A 24,909-nucleotide genomic window follows, 5' to 3' on the forward strand; every position below is an offset into this window, starting at 1 on the left:
TCCTCTTCAATTTCCTTCCTAAGTGTTTTATACTTCTCAGAGTACAGATCTTTTACCTGTTTGGTTAGGTTTATCCTTAGGTATCTTATGATTTTGGATGCAACTGCAAATGTGACTGATTCCTTGATTTCTTTTTGTGCTGTTTCATTATTGATGTATAGAAATGCAACAGACATCTGCACATTGATTTTATATCTTACAACTTTGCTGAATTCATGCATTAGTTCTAGCTATTTTTAGTGGAGTCTTCTGGGTTTTCTACACAAAGTATCATGTCATCTATAAATAGTGAAATTTTGACTTCTTCCTTCCCCATTTGGATGCCTTTTATTTCTTTTTGTTGTTTGATTGCTGAGACTAGACTTACAGTACTATGTTAAGTAGTAATAGCAAAAGTGGACATCCTTGTCTTGTTCCCGACCGGAGGGAAATGTTCTGTTTTTCCCCATTGAGGATGATATTAGATATGGGTCTTTTGTATATGGCCTCTATGATTTTGAGGTATTTTTCATTTATCTCTACTTTGTTGAGGGTTTTTTAATCAAGAAAGGATGCTGTATTTTGTCAAATGCTTTCTTTGCATCTATTGACAGGATCTTATCCTTTCTTTTATTAATCCGGTATACCACATTGATTGATTTGTGAATATTGAACCACCCCTGAAGCCCAGAAATAAATCCCACTTGGTCGTGGTGAATGACACTTTTAATCTACTGCTGAATTTAATTTGCAAGTATTTTATCAAGAATTTTTGCATCTGTTTATCAGGGATATTGGCCTGTAATTCTCCATTCTTAAAAAATAGAAATTCAAATACTTAACAGATAATGTATTATTTGTTTCAGGGGTACAGGTCTGTGATTCACCCCCCTTCCCTCCAGCAACCTTCAGTTTATTTCCTATGATTAAGAGCGTCTTATGGTTTCTCTCTCTCTCCGGTTTTGTCTTCTTTCATTTCTTCCTCTCTTCCCCTATGATCCTCGTTTTTTAAATTCCTCACATCAGTAAGAGCATATGATAACTGTCTTTCTCTGACTGACTTATTTTGCTTAGCATAATACCCTTAAGTTCCATCCATGTCATTGTAAATAGCAATATTCCTGTTTTTGATGGATGTTTAATATTCCAGAGTGCATGTGTGTGTGTGTGTGCGTATGTATACCACATTTATCCATTTATCTGTTGGTGGACATCTGGGCTCCATATATATATACATATATATAGTATAATTCTTATATATATATTATATATATGTATAATTGTTAAATATATCTATATTATAGATATATATCTATATATTATATATCATATATATCTATGTTATAGACATATATTTATATATCTATATTATATATATCTTATATATTATATATATCTATATAATATATATTATAAATCATTGTTATATATATATATAATTGCATATATACAAATATGCAATTGTACAATTGTTATATATAACAAAATTACTCGTGAAGTATTTTGGAAATAACAACAAATAACAAATCCCTCCCAGTGCTGGGATTTGGGTTCATACAATTGTCTCCCTCTGTCATTTGGTCAGAGCCGGGGTTTGAGAATACTACCTGTTGATTTCTAGAGCTCTGGGTCTGCCTCTGATAATGGCCAGTGCTTTTTGCTTTTCTCCCCCTAGACGGCTCAACTGACTTATCCTACTTTCCTCCATCAGTTATTCCAGCCTTTCCTTCTTTACCCAGCTCCCTTATTACAGGTCATAATTCCTAAAGTCTCTACTTGGTTGCCTCTAACACACTTCATACTCCCTCCCATTCTCTCCCACACTTCTGCTCTCCTTATATAAGCTTCTCAGCTTCCTATGTGCTGATACCATTATCCATTCCCCAAGACTCCCTTTGTTTGCCACTAATAACCTTCCTTTACCAAAAGGCTATGTGGCATAGGGGTTAGTAGCATGAGTTTTAAAGCTATACTCCCTGTATTCAAATCCCATCTCTAACACTTAGTAACTGCGGGACGATTACCTAGCCATTCTTCCAGTTTCTCAATAGGGTTATTATGAGGAATTTATAAACACACCAATGGCTTATTGACTTCCTGAACACTAATTCCTTTGTATTTTTAATTTTTTAAAGATTATTCATTTATTTTTTTCAAAGGAAAGGAAGAGAGAGCGAGCAAGCAAGAGCACAAGAGCAGGGGGAGGGAGAAGCAGACTCGCTGCTGAACAGGGAACCGGACTCAGGGCTTGATCCCAGGACCCTGAGATCATGACCTGAGCCAAAGGCAGACACTTAACCTACTGAGCCACCCAGGTGTCCCCTGAATCCCAATTCCTTAAACTGGTAATGTTAGCTCTTATTTCACTCAAATCAACCTTGTCAATATTATTTCCAAATATTCACTTTGTTAAATTCTCTGTTTCAGCCACACTAGCTTACTTGCTTTCTATTATCACACCTTTTTTTCTCATCTACACATAAAAAGCCAAGTAGCCTTTCAAGATTTCCAGGCAACCGCAGTCTCTCACCTTTCACTATCCTCCTAGAATGTATTACTGTACCATCCAAATAATAACTAGCTCACACTTATAGTACTTACTGCATTTTCAACAGAACTGTAAATTTTCATACATTTATGCAAAATTGGAGGAAACGGAGGGTAGGAAATGTGTCTATTTTTCACATTGTATTCAGAGCACCGAGAATGGGTGTTTATTTGCTGAGTGGTTGAATGACTAAAATGGAAACATTCGTTAGAATAATTCTATAATATTTTCCCAGAAGCATTTTGGATGGTTTCTGGCTACAAATATGGATAGATAAATAACTAAATCTTACTAAGCATAAAATTTTAAAATGTTATAAACCTCATTAATAAAAGAGTACCTGGAATTTTACAAGATGAAATTAGTAGAACATGTGTAGACAGGCAAGTTTAAAATCAAAGCCATGAGCTTAGGAATAATATAAGAAGAAGTAAATGAATCTCTAGCCTTACCTTTAACACACTTCCATTTTCAGAGATATTGAGCCCTGGTTTCTTCAGCAAGGGGCGGCCATCCTTCAGCCAAGTCAAAGTCGGTGGGGGGATAGCATCACTCTGACACAGTAGCTCCACAGCTTGGCTAATGAGGACAGAGATGTTCTGTTCTTCTCCCATAATATTCGGAGGAACTAAGTGAAAGAAGGGTTTTCCCTCAGGATAAGACAGGCCAGCTCACTGCTTACCTTTAAGTTATCTACCGAATAATTTATTAGTTCTTTTAAGATGTAGGATCACAATAATTCTAACATACCCTCTTTGCATCATTTGGTTCAGAATCAAATATTAAGACATCACTGATTAATATGTTCCCACTGAACAGAAATACCTTTCACTTTAAGAACTTTTAGAACTGGACGTTCTCACCAAGTGCCTATTTCAGAAACTTTTTGAACAAGGTGTTACTGCTTAATATTTCCAAAGTAAAAAATTACTCGTGAAGTATTTTGGAAATAACAATAATTAAAAGCATATATACTTTTGATTATTTAAAAAATATTTTTTGCCAAAGAAAATAAATTTTATCAACATGGAGGCAAAGTAAAAAAAATAGAGTTGAAAGAGACCACCTGGTCCCACCTCACGGTGTGGAAAACGTGAAGTAGGTGACAGACAATAACTTATTTGAAATAATGTGACTAATTTGCGGCAAAGCTAGGAGTCTTCTGATGTGCAGTTTAGAGCTCTTTTTGGTTTTCCATGATGCCTTGTCAGCTTTCTATGGAATAAAGACCATGTGGGATAACGGACACAATAAAGAACAAAATGAAAGCAGTGGCCAGCTGTACAACATACAATTACATAAAAAGAGGAAATGAGTTGAAATTTTAATGAGATTAAAATTAGAATCCCCTGGCTATCAAGCTTGTCAGATGCTGAAATGTGTTCTTGGAAAAGTCTAAGGAATCTCCTTCCCTTGGGTGTATTAAAATATAGAGTAAACAATCATTTGTCTCAATTGGTTTAGGTACGGTCCTGCCAAGAATGAGAGGGTGGGCTCCATAACTTCTCAAGGACTCTTTCAGGACTGTATTTATAATAATTCAAAAAACACTAACGATGAAATCAGGCCCGTTACAAAAGGGCCACTCTGAAAAAAACACAGAGAGGAATTTCCTTGGCCATTTCTCACTAAATCTCATAACTAGTCAGGATTGTAGGCAATGTACCATATTCATAGTGTGTTTTTCTCTTGATAAGAAAGGTTAAGCAGCACTGAAATGAATCCTAAGGGACTTTCCAAATGCATTGATAGAAACAAGACTTTTGTTTTAAGGATCGTTATTTTGGTTTCTGAGCCACTGTTTCAGGCTGGATCCTGCAGCATGTGGGAAAATGACAATGAATGCAATAGGCTTTGACGACTAACACTGCCGTTCTGTAACCAGGTTTCTCTTTGGAGGGAAAGGCATATACACTAACGGCCACTTTCTTGTACTGTTTCCGGATGCAGCACCTATGCTGAATCCACAGGAACTGATGCCATGATACAGAGAAATGCCATGCGCCGTCGCTGCAATAGACTAAGGGAGCACTTGAGCAGAGATTCCTAATGTCCCTTCTGCTCTGTTTAATGAAGCACACAGACTTCTGGCTCTCGATAAGCTTAGAGTAATCTATGGGGGAACAACAGTGGGATTGTTTTTAATATGTGACACATTAGATAAAAGATATATAACCAGCCTGTCTGAGATTAAAACTGCTAAAATATTAGCAAAATCAGCACCATTAGTACTGTTTCCTAAGATATTATGATATTATGAAAGATATTATGTTTTCTAAGATACATTCACCAATCTTAGCGCAGAAAGCCCTAAATAAAATAGCCAACATTTAACAGCTTGCACATAATTTCATGTAAAGTCTGGTCTCAGTGGACAAAAAGTACCATAACTGCATAAAAATATGTTTATCTTAGAGTATTTATAGAATTTACAAAAGAGCATGAATTCTTCACAACTACTTGTAGAAGTAAAAGTCAGAAATAATTCAAGAAAGCAGAATGCTAATTTATTTCCAAATATTTTTCCTCCAATTATTTTTCTTTATGACTAAATGAGTTGAATCAAGTTCAAAAAGAAACCAGACTCTTTTTTTTTTTCAAATTGCGAGGAAAAAAATGCAAAAACAATAGAGTATTTGTTTCTAAAGGAACATAAATTAAAGCAAATCTAATTATAGCTGAGGGTATATATTACTGAAACGCATCTATGTTTTCTGTCCTCTCATTTCCAACTTTTTGTTTAGTCTGAGAAGAGAAAAGCCTCTACCCTTTAGATCTCAGCTTCCTTAGATGTTATCCTTACTGAGCTTTGTGGTTATATTGCTTAGGAAGGGGTGGGGAGTATCATGTCTCATTCTCATTTTATGCCTTATACGTGTTAAATTCAATTATCAACATCAGTGCTGCTGCAGGGTTACACTCAAGTTCCTGGAACACATGTGGTCACTGAGACAGTTCTCTGAGCTTAGATTCAAAGTAAAGGTACAGGAAACTCTATCATTTAAAAACATAATTCTCTTGTTCTAGCACCTCAGAATATGGTAAAACATACCCTGAATTTATACCAGGGGGAAATATTTTAATGAACTACTCTTGCAATTGTAGGGAAAGCTATTTTAACCACTATCTACTCTTCTTATCACCCCCATACTCTACAATGTCAATCTGAAGGGAACTGGTCACTGGAGATGAATACTTATTAGGCTCCAATGAGACTCCAGATTGTCAAGGTTACTACTACAAACGTAGGAATATAATATACTATAGTGCAAATAACACTAAAAGGGGAACGGAGATTGGAAACTAATTTCGGGATTACGAGTCAGAAATTTTACAGTTCTTTAATTGCTTGCTGGGCATCTATATTTCAAATGCTAAGCACAGGTAAATGTTGGCTAACCACCTGACTGTTATAACAGGAAAGATCCCAGTTTTCAGACCAAAAGAGTGGTATAGAAATGCCTTGGCAGGGCGCCTGGGTGGCTCAGTGGGTTAAGCCTCTGCCTTCAGCTCAGGTCGGCTCAGGTCATGATCTCAGGGTCCTGGGATGGAGCCCAACATCAGGCTCTCTGCTCAGCAGGGATCCTGCTTCCCCTCCCCCTTTGCCTGTCTCTCTCTCTCTCTCTCTCTGTCAAATAAATAAATAAAATCTTTAGAAATGCCTTGGCAAATGATAAAAAATAGTGATGTGTGTTTTTATGACTCCTGGAAAAGATATCAATGCTCTTTTGTCTCTCTGGTATACTTTTGACACTAACCCATGTAGAAACAGAAGGAGCCAATTCCAGATTTTCGGTTCTGACTAAAACCCAGCAAATACCCCTCTGCTTGCTAATTATTGAAGGAGCTTTTGTATCACAGACTTAGATTGACTGATGAATCATTCTCTAAGGATATTTCACATTGTCAGCATTCTAATTCTCCATAAGATATAAAAATAACCCAATTAGATTTAAGGGAAGGAGCAGACTACATGGGGTTGGGCATTTTAGTCCCATCTGCTTTCTCTGACACAGCACTAGCAAAGCTGAAGGCTGGATGAGGACCCATGTCAATTGCAGAAGCAATAAAAAAGAGGGAATATAGAGAGCCCTTTAGTAGTTTACTGATGTCAGCTGGGATTTTCAAGGTCCATTAGACATGTAAGTTAGCCATGTTGTAACGGGATTTTTTTAAATTAAAAAACTATAATTATAAGTTACTTGTGATTGTTACATTTACTTTTGGCAAACTTAGAAAGAGGAGTCAACCCACATGGTCTGGAGGTTAAAAAAAAAAGATATATATATATATATATATATATATACACATACACACACACATATATGTATATATATGTGTATATTTATTTATTTATATTTATATGTATATATATGTGTATATATTAAATATGTGTATATATATATATATATATATATATATATACACACACACACACACACACACACAGACATATAGAATAGGAGTGAACTACTTGGAAGTGAGGTGGGACTAGGATTGTACACGTGAAACTAATATAACACTGTATGTTAATTATACTGGAATTGACATAGAAAAAGCCCAGATATTCTTGGTGGGGCCACGAAGAAACAATTCCATTATTCCATGACCAAGGAATATAATGCAAATAAGACACTGAAAAAAAGCCTAAAACAGCTCTAAATGTAAAGATAAACTAAAATGTGATGAAAAACACATCCTATGAATGGAGGCCAATTAGAACTGAACTTTGTCCAGGAGGACTTCTGCTGTGATAGAATTAAACATTTCCTTTTGTACCTTATAGCTGTATCGAAGGTAGGAAAAAACTCAAATTTTCTCTAAATTTATGCCTAACTTTTGCTTCTCAAATAGCCTTTAATTCATAGACGTAGTATTGACTAAAAAATATACTGATTATAAATATAAAAGTAATAAAACCAAGGCTTTGAGTAGAATAGCTCGAGAGAGCTACTTGAACAAATTCTCCCTTTAGTGAAAAGATTGTATCTTCTAAATTGCTAAGCTGCTCTCCATAGTCATGCTCTTCAGAGTTTTCTATGAAACCAACACCTAACATTTTAACTTCTCAGAACATTAAGAAAGGAAGATCAGACAAAGTCAAATATAAAGCAGAAAGGTAGAATTTGATTTGAAATGATACTGTAAAACCATTTCTATTGCTCATGGTTCTTTATTGTCAACTTCTTTAACTTCTTCAATGATTTTAGGAATTAAACATATCTATACCAGAACAGAAATAATTGTTAAAATATTTCACCATATACTCTGAGGTCAATGTCCCTTTGTTTCTCCCCAGCAGCATTCACAGCAACACAGGTGTATCTCCCAGTATCACTGATTTGAGCGCTGGTCAGTGCTAGGATGCGGCCTCCAGACAGAACCTTTCGACGACAGGAAAGGTACATAGTCAACATGCCCCTCTGAGAAACATATGCATAAACAGCCTTTTTTCCTCCTATTTTCTGAGGTTAATCAATTGACATTTACCTCCAGAAAGATTTCCACTTGGGCATTTTATTTTTCCACTTGGATATTTTAAAGTGGGCAAGCATCATATAATCTACTTCTTAACCTCTCTTTGAGAGAAGACTGTGAAAAGCTAGAACCAAACTTGGCAATAACCACTGAAAACAAGTCCCTGTATATGAAACCAAGTGAAGGTCCAATCTCATCCATCCTTACTGCAGAGAGAGAAAAAGCCACCAGGGGAGAAAGACGAGAAGAAGTAGGAATAAGAGCAGCTAATCTTCCTTCTAATTTTCTTAGGGAGGATAAATAAGAAAGTTATAATTAATAGCGAAGTAGCAACCAAGTAAATTAACTAGTCACATCAATGGGTCTTTAATCCCGTTGGTCTAGTTGTACTTCTAAAATATTGACATTAACCCTGGATCTTCTGTGGTCCCAAACTCTGCAAGCAGTGGATTTTTGAGAAAAACTAAGGAGAATGGTGGGAAAACTAAGTTCTCTATTAGGCAAAATAAAATTCAGGTCCACCTTAAATGAGACAGGTGTGCTTCTATAATTTCAATTTTGAATCAATGTGAAGCACTTAAACTGCTTTCTCAATTCAAATTTCATTTCTACAGTGTTGTCTAATTTTTCTTACTTTATTACTTTATGTTTTTGTAAAATTAAATATACCCTACATGGTTCTCTAATTCATGAATGTTCCCAAACATTTTAATAAAAATTTTAGGAGGAAATTCCTGTTTTTGTTGTTGATGAACACTTCTTTGTGCAAGGTATCTTTTGTGCTGGTGGCAGGGAATGGGGATGGGGAGGGAGGTAGAAAGACAAACGAATGGTCAAAATATAGTACCTACGTATGAAACAAAAGAATTCTTAGATGTCTGAGCGTTTAAAGAATTGTTTAGAAATCCCAATTGTGTGGCTATGGTAATTATGGAAGTAAGTGTGTATGTTTTGGGATAACATTTGTCAATTCTTATTCTCTAAATCTTGTTAACAGCTTTCCCTATTTGTACTTGCTTAATAACTAGGTGGTAGATTGCCCTTAAGACATGACAGAGAGTACCTGTAACCCATTAGCAAAACTAGAGACAGGGCTCCCATCCTTCAGCCAGGTCAGACTTGGGGCAGGTGTTCCTCTGGCTTCACATTCTAACCTCACCAGGTTATTAACCACCACTGCTACCATGTTATTGCTGCCAGAAATTGATGGGGGCACTGAAAAGAAATAAAAAGGAAATAAAAGTAAGATATATTAATATCACAGGATATTTCATCTCAAAATAATGAAAAGAATATATAATGTCTACCGTTTTGTTTCCACATGTGAGTTTTTCATGGTTTGGTTTGGTTTTGGTGAGTTCTTTCACATCATTTATTTGAGTTTCTAATCACAGCTATTCAATTGTCAACATCTCCATTTTACACATGAGGAGAAGGACGTTTTGCTACTTTGTTTGGGAAATCCAGTTTTTAATGCCAGAGCATGTTTTTATTTCTTGATTTTCAGATGTGTATGTGTGTGTGTGTGTGTGCGCGCGTGCACGTGTGTGCTTGTATCTTCCTCCACTGTATCCAAGACCACTATGTTGTCCTGAAAGCATTATTAGCGGTAATAACTTAAAATCTTTCTCTGATCAAAACCTATGATTTTGATAGATAATATTTACAAACAGGGTTATTGTCATTAACTGATAGGATCGTTGATGACTCAACAGTTCATCTAAAGTGAACTGAAGTTCAATTCAACGGCATGTGAAACTAGAGCATTTTAATAGGAGTCAGGAAATAAAAACAATCATCAGTTGTAGAACATTGCACCTTTATAAAGACGACAAAACAAACTGTTAAATCGTCACATCGAAAGGGTAGAGACGCACTTAATCATTTTGAATGCATTTTTACCCCAGGATGCATCTAAAAGTGCCACTAACCATGGACCTGCAGACTATAAAATAACTCTGTCGCTCCGGCTGAGTTGATGGCCACACATTTATATATGCCAGCGTCAGAGATCTGGGCACTTTCGATATCAACGATCTGTCCTCTGTTCAAGAAAGTCACACCGCTGGAGCCTGAGAGTGGACGATTATCTTTGTACCATGTAATAGCTGTAAGGGGAAGAAGAAAGAAGTCCGTCTACTTACATCTTTTTTTTTTTTATTTTATTTATTCAACAGAGAGAGATCACAAGTAGGCAGAGAGGCAGGTGGAGAGAGAGGAGGAAGCAGGCTCCCCACCAAGCAGAGAGCCCGATGCAGGCCTTGATCCCAGGACCCTGAGACCACGATCCAAGCTGAAGGCAGAGGGCCACCCAGGCGCCCCTACGTCTTTTCTTTTAAAGCTCGATACCATCAAATCGCAATAAAAAGAATTGCCTTAGTCAAGCAGAGAATAACAATTATCATATGGTTTCAATGACTTGTGCAACAAAAGGAATAGCATGGAGGACATGAGGAGAAGGAAGGGAAAAATGAAAGGAAAAAATCAGAGAGGGAGCCGAACCATGAGAGACTATGGACTCTGGGAAATAAACTGTGGGTTTCAGAAGGGAAGGGGCTGGGGGGATGGGGGAGCCCGGTGATGGGCATTAAGGAGGGCACATACTGCATGGTACACTGGGTGTTATGCACGAACAATGAATCGTGGAACACTACTATCAAAAACTAATGATGTACTTTATGTTGACTAACATAACATAATAAAACAATTAAAAAAGGAAATATTAAGGAAGAAATACAAATAAGTTTAGGCTTATATAAAAATTATAAGCTTTCTTACCATTAAAGTTTATTCTAGCTTAGCTTAGTAATAATATTACAGTATTGTCTTACTATTATCTCACTAACAACCACAATAATAAACATTTGAAGTTTGTGTATACACACACACAAAAAGAATTGCTTTATTCTTATGCTTATAATCCAAGTATAGTCAATTGAAATATTTCTTTAGGATTAGTTTTTTTTTTTATTTAATTTCTTTTCAGTGTAACAGAATTAATTGTTTATGCACCACACCCAGTGCTCCATGCAATACATGCCCTCCTTAATACCCACCACCAGGCTCACCAGACCTCCTACCCACCGCCCCTTCAAAACCCTCAGGTTCTTTTTCAGAGTCCATAGTCTTTCATGGTTCATGTCCCCTTCCAATTTCCCTCAACTCCCTTCTCCTCTCCATCTCCCCATGTCCTCCATGCTATTTGTTATGCTCCACAAATAAGTGAAGCCATATGATGATTGACTCTCTCTGCTTGACTTATTTCACTCAGCATAATCTCTTCTAGTCTGGTCCATGTTGATACAAAAGTTGGGTATTCATCCTTTCTGATGGAGGCATAATACTCCATTGTCTCTAGGATTAGTTTTGAGGAGCAGGTAAGCCCAAGGGAAACATGAATATCCAAGCCAATATAAGAGCCTGAAAATGAAGTTATAAAGCAAGTAGTTATCATATCATACTGAGAAATCAGTATTTCTCATTCTTTAAATGAGCTCTAAAATGTCAATATTATTTGATAGCAAACTTTTAACCAATTCTATTTCTTTTTGTTGTATATATTTCTCTCATCTGAAAAATTTTGTCTATGCATTTGATCAAAACTAAAGACCGTACACAATATTAGCCTAAAAAATTATATTATTTTTGATTCATATTAATTACTTACCAGTGATGAGAATTAGTGAAAAGAATACTATTCTCGTTAAATGATTGATTTACAAAAATAATCAACGTGGACTAGAGAAAAAAATGTTTTCCAACGTAAATGTATAAAAAACTACCATTGTGGATTTTATGGCCACAGTAAGGATAATAAAACAGTTAGTTATTCACATATATCTACTTTGTTTAAATGGATAAATTATTTCACGCAGTTAGAAGCAATGAAAATTCAAAAATTTCACCCACCTAATTATATCCTTCATATCATTGCTTTACCCTTGGAATGTATTTTATGATTTTTCCTTTATTAGTAATTACTATATTGTTTTCATAAAAAGATTTAGTTCTTCCCAGAAATCTTAAAATGTCAGTTAAGTTAGGAAGTCCACAAGTAAACCTACCGGGTAATGGATTTCCAGCTGCCTTACACTCCAGCTGAATGGGGTTGTTCAGCACCACAGTCTCGTTCAGCATCTTCCCTGCATCCTCCAGACTAGGCGGTTCTATAAGAAGCCCAAACATAATTAATTCACATAAGTAGAATATCTAAATGGAAACTATCTGCTCAGTGGAAATTATCATTCCTTTCTGTCTTTCACACTGACATACCTGGAACAAAAGTATTCTATTAAGTAGAACTGAAGAACAGGATAAAAAAAAATCTGGGGCACTTGGGTGGCTCAGTCTGTTGGGCATCTACATTTGGCTCAGGTCATGATCTGGGATTGCGCCCTGCAGTGGGCTTCTTGCTGAGCAGGGAGTCTGCTTCTCTTTCTTTCTCTCCCCTTCTGCACCTCCCCACTGCTCATTCTCTCTCTTACACACAAATAAAAAAAAAATCTCTTAAAAAATAGAATAAATAGTTTGTCTCCTCCTATCCCCCTACCCCCCATGTTGCTTCTCCATGTCCTCATATCAGGGAGAACATATGATAGTTGTCTTTCTCCGATTGACTTATTTCACTAAGCATGATACGCTCTAGTTCCATCCACGTCGTCGCAAATGGCATGATTTCATTTCTTTTGATGGCTGCATAGTATTCCATTGTGTATATATACCACATCTTCTTTATCCATTCATCTGTTGATGGACATCTAGGTTCTTTCCATAGTTTGGCTATTGTAGACATTGCTGCTATAAACATTCGGGTACACATGCCCCTTCGGATCACTATGTTTGTATCTTTAGGGTAAATACCCAGTAGTGCAATTGCTGGGTCATAGGGTAGTTCTATTTTCAACACCATAAATGACTCTTTTTTTTTTTTTTTTTTTTGCAAAAAGAAGCACTTTTTATTAAGTCATATCACATTAATATGACAGCTACTAAAATGCTTTTCACCTATAATGGATCTGCAATACACTGCAGTAATATCATAAATGACTCTTAATCTCACAAAACAAACTGGGGGTTGCTGGGGGGAGGTGGGATTGGGAGAGGGGGAGGGGGCTATGGACATTGGGGAGGGTAAGTGCTATCGTGAGTGCTGTGAAGTGTGTAAACCTGGCGATTCACAGACCTGTACCCCTGGGGATAAAAATACATTATATGTTTATTAAAAAAAAAAAAATTTGGAAGAGGAGGCGAACCATAAGAGACTATGGACTTTGAAAAACAACCTGAGGGTTTTGAAGGGTCAGGGGTGGGAGGTTGGGGGAACAGGTGGTGGGTAATGGGGAGGGCACGTTTTGCATGGAGCACTGGGTGTTGTGCAAAAAGAATGAATACTGTTACGCTGAAAAAATAAATAAAATGGAAAAAAAATAGAATAAATACATATAAATTTATCTTAAAAAAGATCTTAATAAGTTTTCAGTATCATTCTTCTTTTGTCCCCAGTAGGAAAATCCTCAGAATTATAGATTAGCAGGGCAGTAAAGATAGTTAAAGGACTATTTTTTAATTCCAATTAATCTGCAGTAAAAGGGAAATCAGTATTTCTCAAACTATCTGACTTTACTTCAGATAGTACTATCTTAAACCATTTCAGAAGAATTAGAATTATGGTTTTTGGTTTACTAAGAGTTTTTTTCTTTTGATATAAAAGTTATAATTAAATTGTTAGTAAAATAAAATAGAAAACATTTTTAATTTTACATTTTAAATTTTAAATATCACAGATAAAGCTACTCTATTATTTAATGTGCATATAATAAAGTAGGAATTAAGAAAGTCTGAGAGGCATATAGGAATAAAAGGAATAACAACATAGAATAGCAATGCGCTATGTTTCTAACACTATCTCGAGGACTATAGGAAGGATGTCAGAATGAAAAACTCACAAGTAAACTAGAGGCCTTATCTTATTTTGAGAAGATGTTGTAGATGTACGTTAGTATCTGAAGTTTATAGAAAAACTACATTTTAAAGATTTGCTAAATTAAACTCATTTAATACACTGGAGTCCTTTAACTTCCCCCATTTACAATCAAGCAATCCATCTAGTCATTAATCTAATAAAAACAGAAGAGGAAAGGAGAAAGGACAATTAAATAAGAAGAAATAAAATCAACTACATAAATCAAGACCAGAAATGTGAATGAGTTTAGTTTTTTATTCAATAGACAAAGAGTTAACACATCTGTGGGTTAACACTTTTTTTTATTTTTAAAGATTTATTTATTTGAGAGATAGAGAGCGGGGGAGAGGGTCAGAGGTAGGGAGAGAGAGAGAGAGAGAGAATCCAAAGAAGATCCCTGCTAAGCAAAACCCCAATGTGGGGCTCTATTCCTCGATACTGAGACCATGACCTGAACTGAAATCAAGAGTCAGATGCTTAACTGACTAAGCCACCCAGGTGCCCCAACACTATTTTTTTTTTAGGTACCCCAACACTACTTTTTTTTTTAAGATTTTATTTATTTATTTTGAGATAGAGAGAGAGAGTAAGAACAAGAGCATGAGCCAGGAAACAGAGGGAGTGGGAGAAGCAGGCTCCCTACTGAGCAGGGAGCCCAATGTGGGGCTCCATTCTAGCACACTGGTATCATGACCTGAGCTGAAGGCAGGCCCTTAACCGACTGAGCCACCCAGGTGCCCCAATACTATTTTCTTTAATAAAAAAAATCTCCAAGCGGATAAAGAGCATAAATATAAAACTCACAAAAATACTGACAATAAAGAGCTGGGCAAACATATGCCAGACAACAGTCTCTGACAAACTGGTGTGCTAAGCAAAAATCATTGAACATGACAAAGCAACATGGTTTCTATGGCTTAAAAGGTCACGATTCATGAAGAATACGTTATAATGGCAACACTTTATGCATTGAACAACAAAGCAAAAGTTGTTAAAAGCAGGAAAATTTTGAAAAATCTAAAAGTAGTATATTTTAGTGCACCTTTCTCAGGAATTGATTATAGTGAAATAAAAATTAAGTTTTAAAGAATTTGAAAAATAAATTACCCATCCAGACTGTGTGTGTATATTTGTGTCTATGTACACTTACAGTTAACAAGGAATACATGTTTTTTTTCAAATGCCAATAGAATATTTTCATAACTTACTATATATATTAGGCTGCAAAATCTCAAAAAATCATTTATAACCACAATTTAATAAGACTATAATAAAAATGAGTAGAAATAAAAAACAAACAAACAAAAAGTTCTTTTCAAGAGGCAGACATCATTAAGGAGGAAATCAAGACAAAAGTATAAAGAAAAAAATAAAATAGAATGTGACTGATTAAAATGAAAACATACAGCTGGCTATATAGTATAGTACTCAAAGGAAATCCTAGAGCCCTACTTAACATATTAAAAACTAAGAAAAATGGGAATAAATGGTCTACACATTCAACTCAGAATCCAGAAAAAAAAAAAATAAATAAACCAAAAGAAGTCAGGGATAAAGAAATAATAAAAATTAAAGCAGAAGACAATACCAAAGAAAACAAACAAGCAAAACGAACAACAAAAGGCAATGAAACTCAAAGCTGGTTTTCAACAAGTTAAAAATAAAATCTGTCCTTGGGATAAATGTGGGTCAGATCTCTGTATGTATTTCTGGAGGTCGTTCCTGAAGACAAAGCCTAGAACCCAATCCTCCTTCATATCTGTTTCCATTTAATTTGGTATGTTAATCCTTCCTGCTTGAAATGCCTTGAATGTTTCTGTTTTCTGCACTGAATTCAGATGAATGATATGGTATTTAAACACAAAAGACCTTTAAATATGGCTATATGACTTTTCCAACTGAAAAGGAAAAATAATTAGTCCATGGCACATTCCTTCTAAACAGTTTTTTAAATACTCACTTGAAGCCTTCTGGACTGAAGTGATCACTGAAGGCTTTGACAGACTATGTAACTGCTATAATAAAACATTATGGTAAGAATAAGAAATGTAAGAGGTATGGAGTGGGTTGGCTATTTTTCCTCCCCTAGAGAACTTAAAGAAAAAAAGATTAGACGTCGGCAAGAATGGCAGAGTAAGAACTCCAAAAATCTACTCCTCCATAAAAAGAAACAAGAACTCTGGAAAATTTGTGAAAATCAACTTTTTCAGAACTCTGGAAATTAACCAAAGACTTGCAACAATCCAAGAAGTGTTTATTCAAGAAAAACAGCTAAATCTCATTAACAGCAGTGAGTTTTATGGCATTTTATCTCCCTCTATTCCCACTACTCTGTCCACAGATCAGCAGTAAACTTAAAAACAGAGTAGCAGCCACAGAGGAAAAAGCAGCCTAGCAGATACTGAAAGAAGCAGAATGGGTTTGGAGCTACCTAAGAGCATCATTCCTAGAAAACTGTCACTGTTTGACCTATCTGGCCCTTGCCTCAAAATCCACACTCAAAAGACTTCTCTTTATTTAATCAGATTCAGAGTTTGCTTAGTGCAAACAGTCTTTTCCCCAGGGGAATGTTAAAATCTGTAGAAATAGACTTCACAGAAATTGTTCAGAAAACTCATGATATTAGTTTCCTCTTGCTTTCACAAGAAATTGCCTCGAACTTGACTGTTTAAACAATACAAATTTATTATCTTACAGTTCTCTGGGTAAGAAGTCCAACATAGTCTCACTGGGTTAAAATAAATGTCTCAGCAGGACTCTGTTCCTTTCTGTAGGCTGCAGAGGAGAATCTATTTCCTTGCCTTTTCCAACTTACAGAGGTCACTTATAATCCTTAGCTGTGGCCTCCCTTCCTCTGTCTTCAAAACCAGTAATGGCAATGTGTGGAGGACTCATAAGATCGTTTCACATCCTATCACTCTGAAGTCCTGACTCCTTCTTCCACTTTTAATGTCCTTCTGATTACACTGGGTCTATCTGGATAATCATGGGTAATCGCCATATTTTGAGGTCAGTTAATTAGCAATCTTAATTCCATCTGTATTCTTAATTCCTCTTTGACATGTAATCTAACATATTCACAGTTCTAGGAGTAGGATGTGAACATTTTGGAGACTAACAGTATTCTACCTACTCATTAAATAAACAGAAGGCAAAAACAAACAACAACAACAAAAAAAACCAGCAACAGCAGTTATAACTACCACAACAACTATGGAAAGAAAAGAATATGGTTTCCAAAATGGCCACGTTATATTATTATTTTTTTTTGTTTTTATTTTTTTAATTCTAGTATAGTTAAAGTATAGTGTTATATTAGTTTCAGGTATACAATATAGTGATTCAATAATTATATACATCAACAGTGGTCATCATGTTAAGTGTACTCTTAATCTCCTTCACCTATTTTATCCATTGCCCAGACAACCTCCCTTCTGGTAGTAACCATCAGTTTGTTCTCCGTAGCTAAGGGTCAGTTTTTTGGTTTATCTCTTTTTCTTTGTTCTTTTATTTAAAAAAAAATTTTTTTAAAGATTTTATTATTTATTTGACAGAGAGAGACACAGTGAGAGAGGGAACACAAGTGGGTTGAGGGGAGAGGGAGAAGCAGGCTTCCTGCTGAGCAGGGAGCCTGATGTGGGGCTCGATCCCAGACCCTAGGATCATGACCTGATCTGAAGATCAGGTCTTCAGTGAGAGAGGGAACACAAGTGGGTTGAGGGGAGAGGGAGAGGGAGAAGCAGACTTCCCGCTGAGCAGGGAGCCTGATGTGGGGCTCGATCCCAGACCCTGGGATCATGACCTGATCTGAAGGCAGATGCTTAATGACTGAGCCACCCAGTCCTCCCTGTGTTTTTGCATTCTTTGGGTCAATAACCAACAATGGAATTACTGGATCATAGGTAATTCTATTTTTATTTTTTTGAGGAACCTCTGTACTGTTTTCCACAGTGGTTGCACCAGTTTGCATTCTCACCAATGGTGCACAAGTGCTCCTTTCCCCCAACATCTTTGTCAATTGTTGTTGTTTCTTGTGTTTTCATTTTAACTATTATGACAGGTGTGAGGTGATATCTCATTGAAGTTTTGATTTGTATTCCTCTGATGATTCTTGATGTTGAGCATCATTGCAAGCCATATTATATTATTTAAAATGTCTACTTTTTAACAAAGGTTAGGAGATATGCAAAGAAATAAGAAAGCATGGTCCATGCACAGGAAAAGAAGCAGTCAAGAGAAAATGTCCACAAGGAAGCCCAGATATTGAACTTATTAAACAACAACTTTAAATCAGCTATTTTAAGGAATGCCTAGGTGTCTCAGTCAGTTAAGTGTCCAACTCTTGATTTCAGCTCAGGTCATGATCTCAGGGTCATGAGATTGAGCCCCGTGTCAGGCTCTGTGCTGGGTATGGAGTCTGCTTGAGATATTCTCTGTCTCTTCCCCTCTGCCTCTAATAAATAAATAAATAAATAAAAATAAATTTAAAAATTCATCAGCTATTTTATTACATTCCAAGAGTTAAAAGAAAGGATGTCTAAAGATCTAAAGGGAAGTAGGAGAATGATGTTTCACTAAATAGAGAGAATTGAGCAAGAACTGGAAATTGTAGAGAGGAAACAAATAGAAAGTCTAAAATTTAAAACTGAAATATTTGAGTTGGAAGAAGAAAGAATCAGTAATTGAAAGGTTAATTGAAATGATCCAAGTTTAGGAGCAGAAAGAAAAAAGAACAAAGAAAAATTAACAGAACAGAGACTCTGAGGCTTATGGGACACCATCAAGCATTATGCATAATGAAAGTTCCAAAGGAGAGTAGAGAAAGAAAAGTGTAGAGAGAATACTTGAAGATATATGGTTGAAAACTTCCCAAATATTAATGAAAACATTAATGCACACATTTAAGAAGCTTAACAAAGTCTAAATTGGGTAAACTCGAAGAAACCCATACCTATATATATTATGAAAAAGAGAAAATCTTAAAAGCAGCAAGGTAGAGAAGTGACTTATCATGTACAGGAATCCTCAATATGTCTAACAGCTGATTATTCATCAAAAAAAAAAAACATTGATGCTGCAGGCATTGGGAGACTTATTAAGATTGCTGAAAAGAAAAAGACTATCAGCAAAGAATTCTATCTCTACCAAAACTATCCTTTTGCAGGAGAAAATAAAACATTCATGGAGAAAAACAAAAACAAAAACAAAAACAAAACCCAGAAAATTCACTGCTAGTCCCCAGCCTTACAAGAAATACTAAATTAAAGGTCCTTCAGGTTGCAAAGAAATAGTAACTCTAATACACATGAAGAAATAAAGAACACTAGTAGAAGTAACTAATGGTAAAGATAGTAAAACTTTTTTACTTTTACTTTATACTTTTTTTTACTTTATTTCAAGCATAACTTTTGTCTCCTCTCTGATTTAAAAGACAACAGCATAAATCAGTAATTGCAAGTCCATACTGATGGAATCATGATGAATAAAGGTGAAATTTGTATGGTAATAATAAGACAAATGAGTGAAAATGGAAGACAGTGTAAAGGAACAAAACTCTTTATACTATTGAAATTAAATTATTAATCCATAGTATATTATTAATTAAGATGCTAATTGTTATCCTCAAGGCAACCACAAAATAAACTAAAAAAAATAGTAAAAGAAACAAGATAAAGAAAATGGTACACAAGAAAATAGCTATATAATATAAAAAAGCAGTAATGGAGAAACAAAAACTCAATGACATAATACATATACAAAATAGTATGGTATACTATAAAACTATCATGTCAGTAATTACATTAAGTGTAAATGGATTAAACACTTCTCAAATGCACAGACTAGCAGAAGAAATTTAAAAAATAAAAAATAAAAACATGCCCAAATAAATGTTGTCTATAAAAGACACACTTCAGAATCAAAGATGCAAGTAGGTTGAAAGTGAAAGGTTATAAGAAGATATACCATACAAATAATAACCATACAAAAATCACAGAGGCTACACCGATACGGAACAAAATAGACTTTAAAACAAAAATTACTAGCAAAAAAGTAGGACAATTTTAAATGATACTGTGAACACATAAAAAGATATAACAACTATAATCATGCATTTACATAATAACAGAGTCTCAAAATACATGGAATAAAAACTGACAGAATCAAAAGGAGAAACAGATAATTCAACAATAACAGTTGGCGACACCAATATTCCAGTTTCAATGGGTAGAACAACTTAATAGAAAATCAGTGAGAAAACAGAAGATTTGAACAACAGTATAAACCACATGTACACATAGAACACTCTCTCCAACAACAGCAGAATACACATTCTTCTCAAATGCACAAGTAACATTCTCAAGTACAGACTGTAAGTTAGGCATAAAACAAGTCCCAATACATTTAAAAGGATTAAAACCACACAGAGTATGTTCTCTAACCACAGTGGAATAAAATAACAAGACTCAATAACAAGAGAAGATTTGGGGAATTCACGAGTATGTGGAAATTAAGTAATACACTCGTAAGTAACTAAGTGGTCAAAGAAATCATATGAAATATTAGATAATACTCTAAGATAAATTTAAATTAAAAGACAACATACCAAAACTTATGGGATATACATAAAACAATGACTAGAATAAAATATGTAGCTATAAACAACTATATAAAAAACAAATCTCAAATCAATAATCTAACATTTTACCTCAAGAAGCCAGAAAAAAGATGAGTAAAGTAAATCCAAGACAATTAGAAGGAAGGAAATAATAAACATTAGAGCATAAATAAATCAAACAGACAATAGAAAAATGAAAGAGCAAATCAATAAGACCAAAACCTGACATTTTGAAAAGATCAACAAAATGGACAAAATTTTAGATAAACCAACCAAGACAAAAGAGAGAAGACTAAATTACTACAATTAGAAATGAAAGAAGGGTCATGGAATAAAAACTCATCATTACTATGGACCTTACAGAATTAAAAAGAACTATAAGGGAATATTATAAAAAAGTGTGTGCCAATAAATTAGATAATCTAGATGAAACATGATTTCTAGAAAGTCACCAATTACTGAAACTGACTCAGGAAAAAATAGAAAATCTGAATAGATGAATGAAAATATAAAAATTAGGTCAGTAATAAAAAATGTCCCATAAAGAAAATCCCAGGCTCAAATGGCTTTACTGGGAATTCTACAAAACATTTAAGAAAAATTAATGTGAATCCTTCACAAACCTCTCAAAATAGAGCAGAGAGGGAACACTTTTCAAACCACTCTAAGAGGCTAGTTTTATCATGATAATAAAAACAGATAGAGTCAATATAAGCACCCTATAGTCCAATATCCCTTATGAAGACAGACACAAAAATAATCAAGAAAATACTAATAAGATGAATCCAGCAACACAGAAAACAAATTAAGCACCATGACCAAGAGGGTCTAATCCTAGGAAGGCAGGGTTGGTTTAACATATGAAAATCAATTAGTGTAATCAAGACAGTGTAGTACTCAAAAATTAACTTGAAATGGATGAAAGCCTTAAATATAAGACCTGAAACCACAAAACTCCTAGAAGAAAACATAGGGGGAAAGCTAGTTAACATTAGTTTTAGCACTGATTTCTGGGATATGACACCAAAGGCACAAACTCAAAAGCAAAATAAACAGGTGGGACTACAGCAAACTAAAAACTATAGAGCAAAGAAAACAATTGACAAAATGAAAATGTACTAAATGGCAGACTTTTTTTTTTTTAAGATTTTATTTATTTATTTGATCGAGAGACAGATCACAAGTAGGCAGAGAGACAAGCAGTGAGAGAGAGGGAAGCAGACTCCTTGCTGAGCAGGGAGCCTGATGTGGGACTCGATCCTAGGACCCTGGGATCATGACCTGAGCTGAAGGCAGAGGCTTTAACTCACTGAGCCACCCAGGCGCCCCCCGAAAATGTACTAAATGGAAGAAAAGTTTGCAAACCATATATCTGCAATACATAAGAAACTTATAAACTCAATAGTAAAAAAACAAATAGATTAAATAATGGGCAAAGGATGTGAATAGGCGGTTTTTCCAAAAAAGACTAAGAAGTGACCAAGAGATTCATGAAAAGGTGCTCAACATCACTTATCATCAGAGAAATGCAAATCAAACCCACAATAAGATATCATCTCACATGTGTTAGAATGATTATTATAAAAAAACGCAAGAGACAATGAGTGTTGGTGAGGATGTAGAGAAAAAGGAACCCTTGTACACTGTTGGTGGGAATGTAAATTGCTATAGCATTGTGGAGGCTCTTCAAAAAATGACAAATAGAACTTCCATGTGATCCAGCAATCCCACTTCTGGGCATATAGTTGAAGGAAATGAAGTAGTATCTCAGAGACATATCTACTGCCATGTTCACTAGAGCATTAGTCACAATAGCCAAGATATGGAAACAATCTAAGTGTTCAATGAGAGATGAATGGATAAAGATTATGTCATATATGTATATATGTATATATATATTATTTCCTTCTAGCATTTAAAAGAATCATCTTGCAATTTTGAATTTCAATGAGCACTGTTTTAGGCAGAAACATTAGTAAGGTAACAAGATCTTATGGTAACAATAAAGTCTGCATACTCCAAGCAAGAGGTTGGATTATATTCAATTTGTTGGTTTTTTCCTCATTCTTCTTCTTCCAAAAGCTGCATGAGCATTACCACCCCAAAACCACAATACCTGTTTCTGAACATATCAGGGGCAAGACTTTACCTATGACTTTAATTACTCACAGGTGTGTTGACTTTGTCAAATCCTGGTTAAATTCAATTGAAAACATAACTGATCTAAAAGTGAGTTAATCCCACCCAATCACCAAAATTTTGATATGAGTAATAAATTTATTTATACTAAGACAATACTATAATTCTGAACTGAAGTTATCCATTAAAAAAAGAAAAAGGAAAAAAATTCCCCACAACATTCTCAAGTCTCCTTTAGGTCACAAGTGAGCTATTAAGCAAAACACAGAAACGATAGAGGAACATTTCTTAAGTGGGTGTTAGCAGATGTTAGCCAAGCAAATACTTCAGAATAATAAAATTAAATTAAAGGGTGCTCTACTAATGTTTTCACCAGACGACTAATACAGACCCAAGATGTTTCCTGGCCAACAGTAAAGGCACCAGAACTTCGGATACATTTGTGAGAATGTTGGTGCTGTGTGAAGGGCCAAACCCAAATAGCCATTTGGCCAAAACAGGTGTAAGCCTACCATTTACAGATGATAACTAGAAACCAGGCACCAGGCTAAGCTTATAAGCTTGTAAGCACATGTAGTCCTTCATTCAATCCTCACAACAACCTTCCGATTATATTATCATTATCCTTCCCACTTTACAGATGAAAAAACAGATTTAATATCTAAGCCTATTGTCCTCATGTTTTACTTGGCAATATAGGGACACAAATTCAAAGCCCATGCTTTTAACCACAACATGCCACTTCTGGGTGTTTCACCTTGGTTCCTCTTTCCTAGGATATAATTAAGTGCAGATGTAATGAATGCTTGAGCCGTTAAACTCCAAGTAATCATCTGTTTGTGGAAACATCTGTCTCACTTGGCAAATATCCGAGGTTTAGATAAAATTTCATAGTTTGGTCTAGAGAATTAGAACTTTCAGAATTATGAAACTTTGATGATCAAAAAGGACCACCTACTGAGAGTCTCTGCCTTCTATAATGGACAGAACTTCCCCTAAGAAACCTAGGGGATCATAAGAATGTTCCTCTCCTCATGATCATGACTTAGTCTTCTATGTTTTCCAGGAGAAAATCCACCCTTACTTAGCCTTTTGAAAACACTTTTTTTAGTGCTTGCAAAGAATGGAAGCATCTACAACCTTTTTTTATAAGAAAGGAAAATACTAAACAATTGGAAAGCTGAATTCCTTAGGATTGAATACAGTTGGATGCCAATTATAGTAAATGCTCCTTTGCTAAATGTGTTAACCCATCAATAAACACTGAGTTTCTTTTCCTCAGAAACCAACTATAAGATTGGTTAAATAACTTATTTTTTAAAAAACTAAATTAAATGATAGTTGCTTCTCTATAGATATTTCAATATCCCTCTTAATATACAGTACCAGGACTGGATACAACCCTTCAGAAGAATTCAGAGAGCAAGAGTAATAACAGGGCTAACTCCTTTCTTATTGTTCATACTGTAATATGACTGGCTTTTAAGGTTACTTAGCTTTATTATGAAATTGAATGATTGTATCCATAGTAATTGCAGAAAGCCATTGATATCTCTAGTATTTCAATGTGTGGTGTCTTTAAGCCACTCTGCTCCAAACCTGTTCTTATGTAGTGTTTCACATGATTAACTTGTCACTTTAACTTCTGAAATCTTTTTGAAATTTATGGTCAACTAATCCTTTAGAAATTTCTACACTTTAGGGGTGTCTGGGTGGCTTAGTGGGTTAAAGCCTCTGCCTTCGGCTCAGGTCATGATCCCAGGGTCCTGGGATTCGAGCCCCGCATCAGGCTTTCTGCTCCGCGAGGAGCCCTGCTTCCTCCTCTCTCTCTGCCTGCCTCTCTGCCTACTTGTGATCTCTGTCTGTCAAATAAATAAAAAATAAAATCTTAAAAAAAAAAAGAAATTTCTATACTTTTTGTTAACTTCTCCAATTCACACTGAAGTTATTAATATAAGTATTGAAGGGGACAGAATCAAATTGGGAGCCATTTACATCCAATGTGACATCATTTGTTAGGAGTACCAAGGTGATATGTCAGCTTTCTGTCCAGATTCCTGTACAGTAGCCAATCACTTCCCTTCAGGTTGATCATAATTAGTATTATATCAGAAGTTCACTTCATCATTTAGTCTCCTTTCAGATTGGTGACCTGTTATCTGAACAAGTCAAGGTCATATTAGTAAA

At 35.2% G+C, this 24,909-nt stretch overlaps 1 protein-coding gene across 1 annotated transcript in view; it reads right to left on the reverse strand.

The window, feature by feature from the left end:
- HMCN1 (hemicentin 1) overlaps positions 1-24,909 on the reverse strand; it is a 498,146-nt gene that overhangs the window by 158,012 nt on the left and 315,225 nt on the right. Inside the window, exons 37-41 of the mRNA XM_045983171.1 lie at positions 12,070-12,171; positions 9,937-10,113; positions 9,069-9,220; positions 7,788-7,911; positions 2,980-3,155 (exon numbers count right to left, since the gene is read on the reverse strand). Of these exons, the coding sequence (XP_045839127.1) occupies positions 2,980-3,155; positions 7,788-7,911; positions 9,069-9,220; positions 9,937-10,113; positions 12,070-12,171 (731 nt within the window). The remainder of the gene's footprint in view (positions 1-2,979; positions 3,156-7,787; positions 7,912-9,068; positions 9,221-9,936; positions 10,114-12,069; positions 12,172-24,909) is intronic.

The sequence above is a fragment of the Meles meles genome, chromosome 17 (genome assembly GCF_922984935.1).
Source record: "Meles meles chromosome 17, mMelMel3.1 paternal haplotype, whole genome shotgun sequence".
Taxonomy (NCBI): domain Eukaryota; kingdom Metazoa; phylum Chordata; class Mammalia; order Carnivora; family Mustelidae; genus Meles; species Meles meles.